General features: G+C 40.2%; 1 protein-coding gene across 3 annotated transcripts in view; it reads right to left on the bottom strand.

Annotated features, from left to right (window-relative positions):
* DOCK11 (dedicator of cytokinesis 11) overlaps positions 1-15,961 on the bottom strand; it is a 237,142-nt gene that overhangs the window by 109,099 nt on the left and 112,082 nt on the right. For all 3 annotated transcript variants that reach the window (XM_053579537.1, XM_053579535.1, XM_053579536.1), the window contains exons 25-27: positions 14,564-14,633; positions 14,358-14,483; positions 13,086-13,157 (exon numbers count right to left, since the gene is read on the bottom strand). In XM_053579537.1, coding sequence (XP_053435512.1) covers positions 13,086-13,157; positions 14,358-14,483; positions 14,564-14,633 — 268 coding nt within the window. The remainder of the gene's footprint in view (positions 1-13,085; positions 13,158-14,357; positions 14,484-14,563; positions 14,634-15,961) is intronic.

Below are 15,961 nucleotides of genomic sequence, written 5' to 3'. Positions count from 1 at the left end.
GCGCCTGTAGCTCAAGCAGCTAAGGCACCAGCCACATACACCAGAGCTGGCAGATTCAAATCCAGCCCAGGCCTGCCAATTAACAACGACAACTACAACCAAAAAACAGATGGGCGGTGTGGTGGGCACCTGTAGTCCCAGCCACTTGGGAGGCTGATGCAACAGAATCACTTAAACCCAGGAGTTGGAGATTGCTGTGAGCTGTGAGACCAGGGCACTCTACCTAGCATGACAGCTTGAGGCTGTGTCTCAAAAAAAAAAAAAATACAGGATAAAATTGGGGGAAAAACCAAATTATAGGGGGTAGAAACACTAGCAAAAATGAAATTCTAATTATTAAATAAGGCAACAATGGAAAATTATATTTAAACTAGAAAAATGAAGAAAGAAAAGAAAGAAAAATCTAGGGCGGCACCTGTGGTTCAGTGGGTAGGGCGCCGGCCCCATATACCAAGTGTGGTGGGTTCAAGCCTGGCCCCAGCCAAACTGCAACAAGAACAACAACAACAAAAAAAATAGCCAGGTGTTGTGGTGGGCGCCTGTAGTCCCAGCTACTTGGGAGGCTGAGGCAAGAGAATTGCCTAAGTCCAGGAGATCGAGGTTGCTATGAGCTGTGTGACGCCATGGCACTCTACTGAGGGTGATAAAATGAGACTCTGTCTCTACAAAAAAAAAAAAAAAATCTAGAGTGAAAATTAAAAACAAACAAACAAACTATATCTTGCTGAATATTGTCTGGGCAACAGGTGATCTTCTGGTATGAGATGTTAATCACAATGCTGATACAGTTATACAAGATGGAGACTGGAGGCCTCTGCTGATTTCTCAACCACCACAGGGTGGAGAACCTAAATCTCTCCTCAGCCCGCTTAAAAGGTACTTTAAACTGCTAACCTTGGCTAAGCAGAAACTTTCCCAGGAAAGCACTTGTCACTGGGATCATTCCTGAAGTGGCTGTCCACTTACCCGGTGTGCCCAAAACTGGTCTCACAATATGCCCCTGAGGGCCAAGGCTGTAAGGCTGATCTCAGTCCCCGTCTTTAGGCTGCTCAGTCACTAGGTTACTTGCTCAAAGTCTCCCACCCAATCCTGGATCTGCGATCCTGAGGGCGGAGTTTTCCAGGGCAGTTCTCTCACAATGGCTCCGCGTGGCCCACAGCCAAACACTATTAGCTCCTGGGGGAGGAGCAAGATGGCAGCTGTGTAACAGTTTCCTTTCAACTGGGTATGGTGACACTGGGGAAGAGAAGACTCCAGGCATCTCTGGCTGGTGGGATCTGCCCAGAAACATCCTTTTGGGGACACAGGGAGTCAGCAAGAGACTTCTGGACCCCATGAGGAGGACAAAAGCAGTGAAGAACTGGCAAGTGGTTGCATGTGTTCGTTTGGTCTAATTCCACCAGCAGCTGTAAGTACAGCAGCAGTGAGATTGCAAACTGGAAAGGCCTTACCTATGAGCTGTTTTGTTTTTTTTTTGGACTTGGCACTCAGTTGAAATACCTCGGGAGAACTTGGGCGAGAGTGCGGAGGACTTTAAGCGTTGTCTAGGAATACGAAATGCGCCACTGAGCCAGGGAATAGATATTTTCAACAATTTTGAAGATAAATGTCCCGAAACTAGGCTGAATTTGGTAAATTTAGTGAGCGGTACAGATGGTGTATTTTCCACGACAGGAAAACATTAAGAGTTTATTGCACAGATTATAAAAGCACTAGCAGATCCAGATGTTCCCATTTCTTTTCATTTTATCTTACATCAGCAAAATCTCCATGCTATAACTAGTCTATTTTAAGTGACACTTTGCAAACAGTTATAAAAGTATTGTTAACTATATTTGTGCAAATGAAACAAGGCATTGGGGCCAGGCGCAATGGCTCACTCCTGTAATCCTAGCACTCTGGGAGGCTGTGGCGGGAGGATTCCCTGAACTCACAGGTTTGAGACCAGCCTGAGCCAGAATGAGACCTCATCTCTAAAAATAGTGGGGTGTTGTGGTGGGCACCTGTAGTCCTAGCTACTTGGGAGCCTGAGACAAGAGAATTGCTTAAGGCCAAGAGTTTAAGGCTGCTGTGAGCTACGATGCCACAGCACTCTACTAAGGGCGACAAAGTGAAACTCTGTCTCAAAGAAAAAGAAAAAAGAAACAAGGCATCATCAGTTTCATAACATGCTGAAGTTGAATGATGAGGTATTCAGTGTGGATTTGTCATATCATTCTATCATTCTATTTGGTGTTGGCTATTGCCAGAGTAAGTGTTACCCAAAATTTTATCTCTGTTCAAACAGCTAAATTTTATGAAGAACCGAATCAGCAATGTGAATTATTGAAATAAGATATCTATAGGAATGTAGCATTTCTGTGTGGTATCATATCAAACCAAAATAATTTAAAGATTTCTATGTAAGGTAAAACTAAGTCTATATATGATATGTGGCTAAAATAGCCAAGCATTTTGAAAAAAGCTATTGTTTCTCAAAACACCACTCCATCACCTACACATTCATACGAATGGTAAAACATAACTATAGTCCAGAAAGTAGAAGGGAAGAAGAGAGAGAGAAGAGGGAAGAAGGGAGGGTGGAGGAGGGTTGGTATTTGGGGGTACCTCACCTAATGTGCATGATGCAATGGTACATTTCAAAACTATTAAGAAAAGAGTATAATTGTGATGGATGTGTTAATCAGTGCAATGTAAGCATTTCACCTTGTATATCAAATCAGTACACTGAGCCCCCCAAATGCATCAATGTACACAGTTAAGATTTAATTTTAAAAAACCCGCTCCTTCAAAAGGAAATTTTGTTTTTTTTTGCAGTTTTTGACTGGGGCTGGGTTTGAACCCGCCACCTCTGGTATATGGGGCCAGCGCCCTACTCCTTTGAGCCACAGATGGCGCCCTCAAAAGGAAATTTTTAATGAACATTTTCCCCAGTTACCAAAGGTCATTGTCAAGCAAGATGATAAAAGTAAATCATATGAAGAATATGCAGCTGTTAAAACTATAATTGGAGAATATCATGAAAGGTTCACTGACTTTGAGAATCATGACATCACAGTCAAAATCAGCATTTTAGCCACACCTAGTTGATATTCACAAGGCACATAAGAAACTACAGATGGAATTGATTGCACTTTTAATAGATAACATTTTAAAGTCACTGTTTGAAGCTAAGAATGATCCAATTGAAATATGGAAAAATGTGGTAGATTATCCATGCTTTCAGCAACAAGTAAGAAAAAAATAATTTCTTCCTTTTCAACCACTTCTTGCTGCATATCTACATTCGCCTACCTAAACCTGATCAAGATGCCCTTAAAGCCACAAAAGACTGATACCCATCTAGAAGATCAACTGAAACTTCCAATATCCATGCTTCAATCAAATATTCAAAGGCTTTCCTAAACAGACAGATGTAACAAAGTTGTGAAAAAGTTAATCAAGTTTAAAAATCAACAACTAGAGGCAACTTTCCCCAGAGGCTCCTGACCAAAAGGAGAGATTCTGGACAGATTTGGCCTCTGAAACTGAAGGAGGGGAGCTGAGATAGGAAAGAAGAAAGATAAGTGCACATCATCTCGACTGTGGCAACCTGTGACTCCAAGAAAGAGGATCCTAGTGAACAAATTCCAGGTACAAAGCCCATTGCCACAAGGGAGAGAGACCCCCTCCCGAAAGCGAGAGGCTTGCTGCGGGCTCTCTGCAAGTGAGCAGAGGACAAAAGACCTCTCATTTTAACCTCACACGTGAGAGCCGCTAAATACTGGGCCTCCTCCTCCAGAGAGGTCCCACCTGTGAGCCTAGGCATCATCTTGCCCAGCATAAAACCGAATACTCTCCCAACAATTCTGAACTTTCAGTCCACCCTTTCCCCCTTGCCTGGCAGTCTGAAGGTCTAACCCCTGCAGAACCCAGAGTGTGTGGCCATTCCCTAAGAGGTCTGGGCATTATATGGATAGCAGCACAGAAACAGTGACTAGAGTGGAGGCAGGAGGGGAGCAGGAAGAGAGAGACATTCGGGAGAGAGAAACACTGGCAACATTGTGCTGTGGGCAGTGACGGACTTTCAAAGGCGGAGCCACTGACGCTGGGTTAGGACTATCCAGGCAAGGGTGCTAACCCCCTTAGGACTTTAAGGGCAGAGCCACTGACACATGGTTGGGACTTTTGCTGGCGGGAGTGCTGAGGCCTCTTTTCGACTTGTAAGGATGGAGCTGCTAATGCCTGTTTGGGACTTTCAAGGGCTGGCTGTTGATGGCCAGTTTGGACTTTCAAGGGCAGAACCTCTGATACCTGGTTTGGACTTTAAAGGGCAGAGCTGCTGGCCCCCAGTTTGGACTTTCAAGGGCTGGGCACTGACACCAGGTTCAAACTCTCAAGGGCAAATGAACTGTTGCCCAGTTTGGAGTTACAATGATGGAGGAGGTGCTGATGCCTTAGTCCTGAGGTGGCAGGTGATCTTTCCTGCATTGATGGTCCACTGGAAGGGACCAGGCTCGATCCCCTTGTGAATGGTGTTTAGAACTGTCTGTGGATTTCTAATATCAGGTAATTGGAGACCCTTTGATCTCTCCCTACTGAGCAGTGATTGTACTATCCAGGTCAATCTGTTTAGAACTCTAGACCTGGGCTGTCCACCCAGGGTCCTTCTGAGGTTGAGTGGCAGTTGTTTTGAAATGGGAAAGGACTGAATCTCCTTCACCAGCTGTTGCTGGTGGGGGGTAGGGCACCACAGTTGCTTGTATCACTCCCCAGATGAGAGATGAGATTTCAGCCTACCCCAGATGAGAGATGAGATTCCAGCCTAATACCTCAACTACTTAGGATTGGGTAGAGGTGGCTAAATTCAGGACAGAGCCAGCTTGTGCTCTCTTACTAAGCAGGTTTTCAGAGTATTCGGCTACAGTTCTGAAAGGGATCTTTGTAAGGCTGTATGGGAAAACCCACAGTAACAAGCCCCAGCTTATTGGTTAAAGGCAGATTAACTCTACTTCCTGGGGCCCCCAATGCAATTTTATCCTACCACTTTTAATAGCCAAATTCCAGAAAGTACTTATGGGGCAGAACCAGCAGAAGAACTATGGCATAATCAGATAAGGATGAACACTACATATTTGTCAAGGGAAACACCCAACATGAAGAGATTTAACATTTAGCTCCTCAATTTATAAAGCAACCACTAACAGATATGAACAATTTGATATCTTCCAGTACTAGAATAGCTGGAGATTTTAACACCCCTTTGGCGGTTCTGGATAGATCCTTTAAGAAGAAGCTAAACAAATAAATAATGGACTTAAACTTGACCCTAGAACAAATGTGCTTAATAGATATCTATAGCACATTTCATCCTAACAAAACTGAATATACATTCTTCTCATCAGCCCATGGATCATCCTCCAAAATACTTCATATCTTGGGACACAAGTCTAATCTCAGCAAATTTAAAAGAATAGAAATTATTCCTTGTATCTTCTTGGACCAAGTTGAACTCAATAGCAACAGCAATCTTCACACTCAAACTAAGCCATAGAAACTAAACAAACTTATGTTGAATGACAGCTGGTTGAAAGACAAGAAGGAAACCATCAAATTTATAGAACAAAATGACAATGAAGACACAAATTACCAAAACCTGTGGTATACTGCAAAGGCATTCCTAAACGGGAAATTTATAGCATTGGAAGCCCTCATCAAGAAAAAAGAAAGAGGGCAGTGCCTGTGGCTCAGTGAGTAGGGCACTGGCCCCATATACCGAGGGTAGCAGGTTCAAACTCGACCCTGGCCAAACTGCAACAACAACAAAAAATAGCTGGGCGTTGTGGCAGGCGCCTGTAGTCCCAGCTGCTTGGGAGGCTGAGGCAAGAGAATCACATAAGCCCAAGAGCTGGAGGTTGCTGTGAGCTGTGTGACATCATGGCACTCTACTGAGGGCGGTAAAGTGAGAGTCTGTCTCTACAAAAAAAAAAAAAAAAAGAAGAAGAAAGAGAGGAAGTTAACAACTTAATGGGTCATCTCAAACAACTGAAAAAGGAAGAACATTCCAACCCCAAACCCAGCAGAAGAAAAGAAATAACCACAATTAGAGCAGAATTAAATGAAATTGAAAACAAAAGAATCATTGAGAAGATCAACAAAACAAAAAGTTGGTTTTTTGAAAAGATTAACGAATTTGATTATCCATTGGCTAACCTAACCAGAAACAGAAAAGTAAAATCTCTAATATTGTCAATCAGAAATCAATAGAGGAGAAATAACAACACCTCAGAAATTCAAAAAATCCTCAATAATTACTATAAAAAACTCTTTTCTCAGAGATATGAAAATGTGAAGGAAATGGACCAATACCTGGAAGCACACCACCTTCCTAGACTCAGACAGAAAGATGTGGAAATTTTGAATAGACCTAAATCAATCACTGAAATAGCATCAACTATATGAAATCTTCCAAAAAAGAAAAGTCCGGGACTAGATGGCTTCACATCTGAATTCTACCAAACCTTTAAAGAGGAACTAGTACCTATATTATATAACCTTTTCCAAAACACAGAAAAAGAAGAACTACTTCCCAACACATTCCATGAAACAAATATTACCCTGATAGCCAAATCAGAAAAGGACCCAACAAAGAAAGAAAACTATAGACCAATATCATTAATGATATTGATGAAAAAATATTCAATAAGATGCTAGCAAACAATTCAACGACACATCGAAAAAAATAATACACCATGATCAAGTTGGCTTTATCCCAGGGTTACAAGGTTGATTCAATATACATAAATCTATAAATATAATGCATCACATAAATAAAATAAAAAACAAAGACCACATGATTCCCTCAATTGATGCAGGAAAAGATTTTGATAATATCCAGCATCTTTTCATGATCAGAACACTTCTTAACAAAATAGGTTTAGACAGGACATTTCTTAAACTGATAGAGGCCATTTACAGTAATCCCACAGCCAGTATCATATTGAATGGAGTAAAATTGAAAACATTTCCACTCAGATATGGAACTAGGCAAGGATGCCCATTGTCTCCACAGCTATTCAACATAGTAATGGAAGTCTTAGCCATTGCAGTCAGGCAAGAGAAGGCAATCAAGGGTATCAACATGCGGTCAGAGGAGATCAAACTACTACACTTCATGGATGACATGATCTTATACCTGGAAAACCCCAGGGACTCAACTATAAAACTCCTATAAGTGATGAAGGAATACAGCAGCGTCTCAGGATATAAAATCAATACTTACAAATCAGTAGCTTTTATATATACCAACAATAGTCAAGCTGAAAATAAAGTCAAGGGCTGTTCTTTCTACAGTAGTGCCAAAGAAGATGAAATACCTGGGAATTTACATAACAAAGGATATTAAAGATCTTTATAAAGAGAATTATGAAACTCTGAGAAAATAAATAGCAGAATATTTTAACAAATGAAAAACATACCATGTTCATGGCTGGGAAGAATCAACATTGTTAAAATGTCCATACTACCCAAAGCAATATACAGATTTAATGCAATTCCTATTAAAACACCATTGTCATATTTAAAGAACTTAAAAAAATAGTACTTTGTTTCATATGGAATCCGAAAAAACCTTGAACAGTCAATACGTTACTCAGTAATAAAAACAAATCAGGAGGTAATGTGTTAGCAGACTTCAGGCTATACTATAAATCTACAGTGATCAAAACAGCATGGTACTGGCACAAAAATAGAGAGGTAAATTTATGCAACAGAATAGAAAACTAAGAGAGGAACCCAGCCACTTATCATCATTTGATCTTTGATAAGCCTATCAAAAGCATTCGCTGTAGGAAAGAGTCCCTATCTAACAAATAGTGCTGGGTGAACTGGCTGGCGACTTGTAGAAGACTGAAACTGGACTCTCACCTCTCACCATTAACAAAATTGATTCTTACTGGATAAAAGATTTAAACTTAAGACATGAAACTAGGGTGGCTCCTGTAGCTCAGTGGGTAGGGCACTGGCCACATACACCGAGGCTGGTGGGTTTGAACCCGGCAACTCGGCCTGGGCCAGCTAAACAACGACAACCAAAACTAAACAAAAAAAATAGCCGGGCCTTGTGGCAGGTGCCTGTAGTTCCAACTACTTGGGAGGCTGAGGCAAGAGAATCATTTAAGCCCAGGAGTTTAAGGTTGTTGTGAGCTGCAGTGCCACAGCACTCAACCCAGGGCAATAGCTTGAGACTCTGTCTCAACAAAAAATTAAAAAAAAAAAAAAGACATGAAACTGGGTGGTGCCTGTGGCTCAAAGGAGTAGGGCGCTGGCCCCCAGCCAAAAACTGCAAAAAAAAAAAAAAAAGACATGAAACTATAAAAATACTAGAACAGAGTGCAGGCAAAACTGTCAGGGTCCCTTCATGGTTGCCACTTGTCAGGACCTGGGACTGGCCAGGTCTCCAGCCTCTGGCTTATTTAGGTTCTGGACACGGACCGCTAGGCTACCTTGCTTGGGAACAATTGCTCTTAGGTGACTGAGGGCTATTTGCTTTAGCAGAAGCAAGAGAGAGAGAAAGTATTTAAGGGAGTAAAGCAGTCTACATCTTAGTAGTCTTTCGTAGAGAGACGCTGTGCAGGCGTTCTGCAGGCAGGAGAAGTGACAGAGTCAGAGTTAGCGAGTCTGTGATAGAATGCGCGCTCCTGACTGCCTTCTCCTCCAGCCTCTTATAGACACACTCCCCTAGCACTTAACACCACAGGTGTAGAGAGACTGCCAATCACTGATGCTGTCGTCTCTAGAGCTCTCATGTTTGTTAGGAGAGCCAAATCCCTCCCCATACCTTAATTACCAGGTTGTTACATTACCGAGCTATACAGGTGTTTGTTATAACTCACTCCTCCTTGCCATATATTATATGGGCTGCTACAAAAACATGCTTGAAGAAATTGGCCTGGGGAAATTTTTTATGAGGAGGACACCCCTGGCAACTGAAGCAACACCAAAAATACATTACTGGGATCTGATCAAACTAAAAAGCTTCTGCACAGCCAAGAACACAGTAAGTAAAGCAAGCAGACAGCCCTCAGAATGGGAGAAGATATTTGCAGGTTATGTTTCCGGCAAAGGTCTGATAACTAGAATCCACAGAGAACTCAAACTAATAAGTAAGAAAAGAACAAATAACCCCATTTCAATGTGGGCAAGAGACTTGAAAAGAAGGCTCTCTGAAGAAGACAGGTCCATGGCCTACATACACATGAAAAAATGCTCATCATCCTTAATCATCAGAGAAATGCAAATAAAAACTACTTTGAGGTATCATCTAACTCCAGTAAGATTAGCCCACATCACAAAATACCACAACTTCAGATGCTGATGTAGATGTGGAGAGAAGGGAACACTTCTACACTGCTGGTGAGAATGCAAGCTAATACATTCTTTTTGGAAAGAAGTTTGGAGAATACTCAAGGAACTAACAGTAGACCTGCCATTCGATCCTGCAATTCCTATACTAGGTGTATACCCAGATGATCAAAAATCGTTTTACAACAAAGACATTTGCACCAGAATGTTTACTGCAGCCCAATTCATAATTGCCAAGTCATGGAAGAAACCCAAGTGCCCATCAACCCATGAATGGATTAATAAATTGGGGTATATATATATACTATGGAATACTACACAGCCATTAAAAAGATGGAGACTTTATATCTTTTATGTTTACCTGGATGGAGCCGGAACCTATTCTGCTTAGTAAAGTATCTCAGGAATGGAAGAAAAGTATCCAGTGTACACAATATCATTATGAAACCAATATATAATCACCTACACATTCATATGAATGATAAAACAAAACTATAGTCCAGAAAGAAGGAGGGAAGAGGAGGGGGAGGGAAGAGGAAGGGGATGGGAGAGGAGGGGGCAGACCAGGAGGAGGGAGGGTATTTGGTGGGACCTCATCTAATGTGCACAGTGCAAGGGTAGAGTATAAATGTCTTACCATAACAAATAAGTGAGGTGATAGTCATGTTAATACGTTTGATCTAAGCTTTCCACATTGTATATCAAATCAGTACATTGTACCCCATAAATACATTAATGTACACAATCATGATTTAATAAAAAAATTAAAAACAAAATTGTGCTGGCCTTACAAAAATAATTTAGAACCTTTTGCCAGTTTCCAGAAAATCCAAATGGAAGGAGTTCTTTAATCTCTTCTGGGATTAGGATTGACCAATTTTATATTCCCTAGTAAATTTTCCCTTTTCTCTGTCTTCACATTAATTTCTGTAATACCAGCCAATGAATTTGTAATTTTTTTTTTTTTTTGAGACAGTGTGTCACTATGTCACCCATGGTAGAGTAACCTGGCGTCACAACTCACAGCAACCTCAAACTCTTGAGTTTAAGTGATTCTCTTGCCTCGGCCTCCCATGTAGATGGGACTATAGGCTCCCACCATAACACCTGGCTATTTTGTTGTTGTTGTTGCTGTTGTCATCATTGTTGTTTGGCAGGCCCAGGCCGGGTTCGAAACCCCCATCCCCGGTGTACGTGGCTGTGGCTGGCACCCTTGCTGCTGAGCTACAGGCACCAAGTCTGTATTTGTAATGTTTTGTAGTTGTCCATTTTTCCATTTCTTCTGTTTCCCTTTCATTTTCCTAGATTGGGTTCTCCTAGTTTTGTTTTAAAATTAATTTTTCTTTTATATTTCCTCTTGCATATGTTTTTTTTGAATTTTTGATTTGCTAAGTTACTAAAAAATGAAAGTCAGTAAACACATAAAGCTTTTACTTTTTCCCCTTGGGGTCTGCTTTATTCTGTAGTATTGCATAGATTCTAAGAGGTGTATGGTCATGGATTATCTTCTAGATTTTAGCAGTTTTTAATTGTGATTTTTCTCTTGGACCCAAGAGTTTTTATATTTTGGTATGCTGGAGAATTTTTTAGTTTTATTGCATATTAATTAAAGAATTCATCCATATCTACTTTTTGGAATGACGTTGAGGTTTTATGTCCTGACATGTGGAGAGTTAGTCTCCTAATGAATGTTCTGTGTGCCTTCCCTAAATTTTTCATACTGTTTGCTTTTTCAATTTAGATGTTATGTTGGTATATAGTCTGACCTACTAGATTTTCAGTGGTGATTCTGTCTTTGTTAAATATCCTTTGTCTAACTTAATGCTTTTAGCCTTGATTTTAATCTTGTCTGACATTCACAGTATCAACCCCATTTGTACATGATATTTGCATTTGCCTGGCATATTTTTGTTTAATTTTTATGATTATGGGATCTTTTTCTTACAAATGTTATTCTGAAATACTTTTAGATTCACATAAAAAATTGCAAAAAACTGTATAGGAGTTCCTGCATACCTATCACCCAACTTCCCCCAGTAGAAATGTTTGATAGAGCTGTGGAGCACAATTATTAAAAGCAGAAAATGGATGCTGTTGGTACAATACTATTATTTATCTCCAATGAGTTTTGGTAGTTTGGTTTATTAATGTCTTCAATTTAGGTGCCTAAATATGTTTGTGGTATTATTTCCTCATTACTGTAATTTCTTGAGGGGTCTGACATTGGCAGTTTGTCTCTTTTTTTAAATCTATAGCAAGACTGACAGTTTTGTTGGTCTTTTCAAAGAACTAGCTTTAGATTGATTCTTCTGTTCTTTTTTTTTTTTGAGACAGAGCCTCAAGCTGTCACCCTGGGTAGAGTGCCGTGGCATCACAGCTCACAGCAACCTCCTACTCCTGGGCTCAAACGATTCTCCTGCCTCCTCCTCCCAAGTAGCTGGGACTACAGGCGCCCGCCACAACGCCCGGCTATTTTTTGGTTGCAGCCATCATTGTTGTTTGGCAGGCCCAAGCTGGATTCGAACCCACCAGCTCTGGTGTATGTGGCTAGCGCCTTAGTCGCTTGAGCTATAGGCACCGAACCTGATTCTTCTGTTCTTGAGTTTGATTTATGGTCTCTGTTTTTATTTTGGTGAATGTTTATCTACTGTTAACAAAATGTTTTATAAATGTAAATCAATCTAAGTTGCTGGATGGTGTTGAAGTCTACTACATACTTGATGAAAAGAAAGTCTTCATTTTAGTGTGGTCCAATTTAGCCATTATATTTTGTTGGAATTTTCTCTTGTTTAGTAAAATTTATCCCTTTTCTCCCAATAAAATAAATAAAAATTAAATCAACTAGTTTTCCTTTTTTGAAATTATTAAGCACATACTACTTAGATTTTTTACAAAATAATATATATTTTTAATTATATTTAATTGAAATTTCTTGAATGTGGCCTTATTTGATTGCAGCTAAATTAAAGTGGTCTTCTAATATGCAAAGGTTCCCCAGCCCCGGTCTAGACCAAAGTATTAGCAAGAATAGGTCCTTCTGACCCAGCTTTGGAATATCATTCTCCTGAGATATGGGTATATCCCATTTTTCATTACACCTTTTCCCTATAAACATGAATCTCAACTTTGACAAATCTCTTCTATGAAAATTCTGACAACAATTGTAAATACAGTTGAATATTTTTCACTTCTAGTTTTATGATTCCTATAAGTAAGAACATTTCTTTGTACCTTTAAATCAATTTAAAAAATACAACTGAATGTATACATCACATTCCAGGAACATATCTGTGCACATACAGTGTTTTTAACTTTACAGATGACTTAAGCCTTTCTAAAAGTAAAGGTTATGTCTGATCCAGCACTTGTTCCTTTTCCAAATGAGTCTTTCAACATAGACATTTTTAAACTAAAACACAAAGGCAAAACTTCAAAGGCAACGCATTTTATATGGACAATAATTATAGGAAAGAGTCTATGAGGAAAAAATCTCTCTGCAGATTAGACCGTGAGAACATATGAACTCTAAGACTTCAGATTTATGCAATACATTCATTGTTTTTGTAGGCAATGCTGAAAAAGCTAAGGGCTGAGAACCCTTTAATACAAGGGGCTTTTTCCTGTCATGATTTACAGTAAGATTAGCTTTCTTTGTCTGTGTCAAATATCATTCTTATAAATACATACAATTATTTGTCAATTAAAAAAATAAAACCAAAAATATTATTCTTAAGCCTACTTACCTTTATTTTATTCTCTTCCAGCAAGTATGTGGCCATTGACTTTGCAATTATTTCAAAGAAAAACCATGAGTACTAAAATAAACAAACGGACAAATAAATAAAATCTTTAATAACTACCCAAATCTTTGAAGCTTAGCAAAGTGTGACAAATCAATACGGATCTTGTCTTTGAACTTTACCAACATTTTCAAGTGATGCCAATTCACTATCAAAGTCTCACAAAATACGTTCAAACTGTTTTAGCAGAAAGACATTATTGTACCAGAGCTGACTGGCAATGTACGGGGGGGTGGGGGGGGATGATGGGGGACATTTGCTGCAGTGGAGAGGAGTATTTTATTACGGACTTTGTTTTGAATTGCCCACACATGGTGATAAGAGCAAACCAACTTTTAAGTTTGTTACTACTATTAAATCTTCCATAGATGGGTGGTGCCTATGCCTCAGTGGGTAGAGCGCCGGCCCCATATACTGAGGGTGGTGGGTTCAAACCCAGCCCTGGCCAAACTGCAACCAAAAAATAGCCGGGCATAGTAGCAGGCGCCTGTAGTCCCGGCTACTCGGGAGGCTGAGGCAACAGAATCACGTAGGCCCAGGAGTTGGAGGTTGCTGTGAGTTATGTGACGCCAGGGCACTCCACCGAGGGCAATAAAGTGAGATTCTGTCTCTACAAAAAAAATCTTCCATAGACAATGAATCTAATACCACCTGCACTTAGAAGAGGCCCCACCCTGGCCTTGATGCGACATTGGCACAGCCTAAGCGGCCTAGGATTTTGCCTATACTGCTTAATTTGAAGGGGAAAGAGAATCCTCAAGGAGATATATCTCAAGATCCTTGAAATTCTACAATTAAAGAAATTATAAAAATAATGACAATAAGAGCTACCATTTAGTGAGGGCCTACTATGTGCCAGAAACTATGTGTTAAATGCTTTATGTGTAATATTTTAGAAATGAGCAATTGGAGGCTCAGAAACGCTAAAAAACTGGCCCCAGGATACGGAAGTGCTCTGTGATGAACAGAGGATTCTAAACTAGGTCTGTCTGAGCCAAAATTCTTTCTCTTACGCATTTCCTTGAGGGCAGGAGGTAGCGAGGGAGGGCGAAGAAGGTTCTGTAGAGAACTCCAGGAAAAAGATGCTTGGACAAAGTGGTAGGGAAAGGGAAGGTCACATGAGAAAATGATGAAAAGACTAAAAGTGAAACGGGAGGGGATCAAACAATTGTGTCTATGGTTGCTTTTGTTTGCAGTTGCGTCTGGTATCCTTACCTTTAGCAGTTTGTTTATTGCAAGAAAATCTGCAGACTGTTTCAATATTGCTATCATGGTAGTAGCCAAGGTTTCATGTATCAGCTGGGCCTGAGGAGCATTTGGTTTTTCAGGTTGGAAGCTATACTACAAACAAAGAAAATGAACTGTAAGACAAAACCGTCACCTAAAACATACCGCTCAGAAAGAAAGCTTCCTTCACAAACCTTTATGAAGGATCTTAAATAACTCTCCAAGCCTTCTTCATGGCACTTTGAGACGATATGTAAGAGAACCCTGAAACAACATTTACAAAAGTCAGTATGGCATGCTATATTGAATTACCATAGTTTGATTGTTAAGTAAGATCATCATGTCAAACCCTAAAACTATCTAACACTGCCTTAAAAGGTAGAAGTGAGGTTGTAAGATGTAATAATAGTTTAGGATTAATAAAGATTTTGGCGTCTAATATGTTGGGGTCCTTGTAAAATGTGTTTCCTGGTTCAAACAAAGGATACTTTATTTTGGCAACCCAAATGTTGTCTCTCCTTTCTAAATCTCTGTATGTGTTTGAACTATGGTCATAGCTACTATGTAGTAGAACACCTCAAATAAGGTAAATACTGAAATATCCTCTAGTAAGAATAAAAGGGAAAGAATAGAAAGATACAATGATAAGCAGGTCATCATATAGGGGAGAAAGGAAGGAAGAGATAGGGCAGGTTTAATGATAGGAACTAAAATTGGAGAAAAATATAAAATTCATAGAAAGTTTTTTTTTTTTTTTTTTTGGCCAGGGCTGGGTTTGAACCCACCACCTCCAGTATATGGGGCCGGCGCCCTACTCCTTTGAGCCACAGGTGCCGCCCTAAATTCATAGAAAGTTTTAAACTTAAGAGACTTATAGCATTTCTCAAACTTTAGCATGCATCAGAAGCAGCTGGAGGGCCTACTAATAGATTACTCAGACCCTCTCCCAAAGTTTCTGATTTTATAGGTCTAGAGTGAAGTTCAATGATTAGCATTTTTGTTTTTTTAGACTGTCTCACTATGTGGCCCTCAGTAGAGTACTATAGCGTCACAGCTCACAGCAACCTCAAACTCTTGGGCTTAAGCAATTCTCTTGCCTCAGCCTCCCAAATAGCTGGGGACTACAGGTGCTGGGCACAACACCTGACCATTTTGTTGTTGTTGTTGTAGTTGTTATTGTTGTTTAGCAAGTCCAGGCAGGTTTGAACCCGCCAGCCCTGGTGTATGTGGCTGGTGCCTTATCCACTGAGCTACGGGTGCTGAGCCAATGATGAGCATTTTTAATAAACTCCCAGGTGATGCTGATGCTGCTGGTCTGAGAACCACATTTCAAAAACCACTAGACTAGAGTAATGCTTCTTACATTTTCTTTTTTTGGTTTGGAAATTTTTTTTTTTTTTTTTGGTTTTTGGCTGGGGCTGGGTTTGAACCCGCCACCTCTGGCATATGGGGCTGGCACCCTACTCCTTGAGCCACAGGCGCTGCCCACTTCTTACATTTTCAACCAGATTATCCCCAAAACAGAGATGAATGCAAAGCTTGAGAGTGTGTTTAGGTTGAGGCCTAGTATAGGAGGTTATGGCAATAGCAGA

The sequence above is a fragment of the Nycticebus coucang genome, chromosome X (assembly GCF_027406575.1).
Source record: "Nycticebus coucang isolate mNycCou1 chromosome X, mNycCou1.pri, whole genome shotgun sequence".
In the NCBI taxonomy this organism is placed as follows: Eukaryota; Metazoa; Chordata; class Mammalia; order Primates; family Lorisidae; genus Nycticebus; species Nycticebus coucang.
The sequence above is the reverse complement of the archived record's forward strand: the minus strand, read 5'-3'. Positions and strand labels throughout refer to the sequence as shown.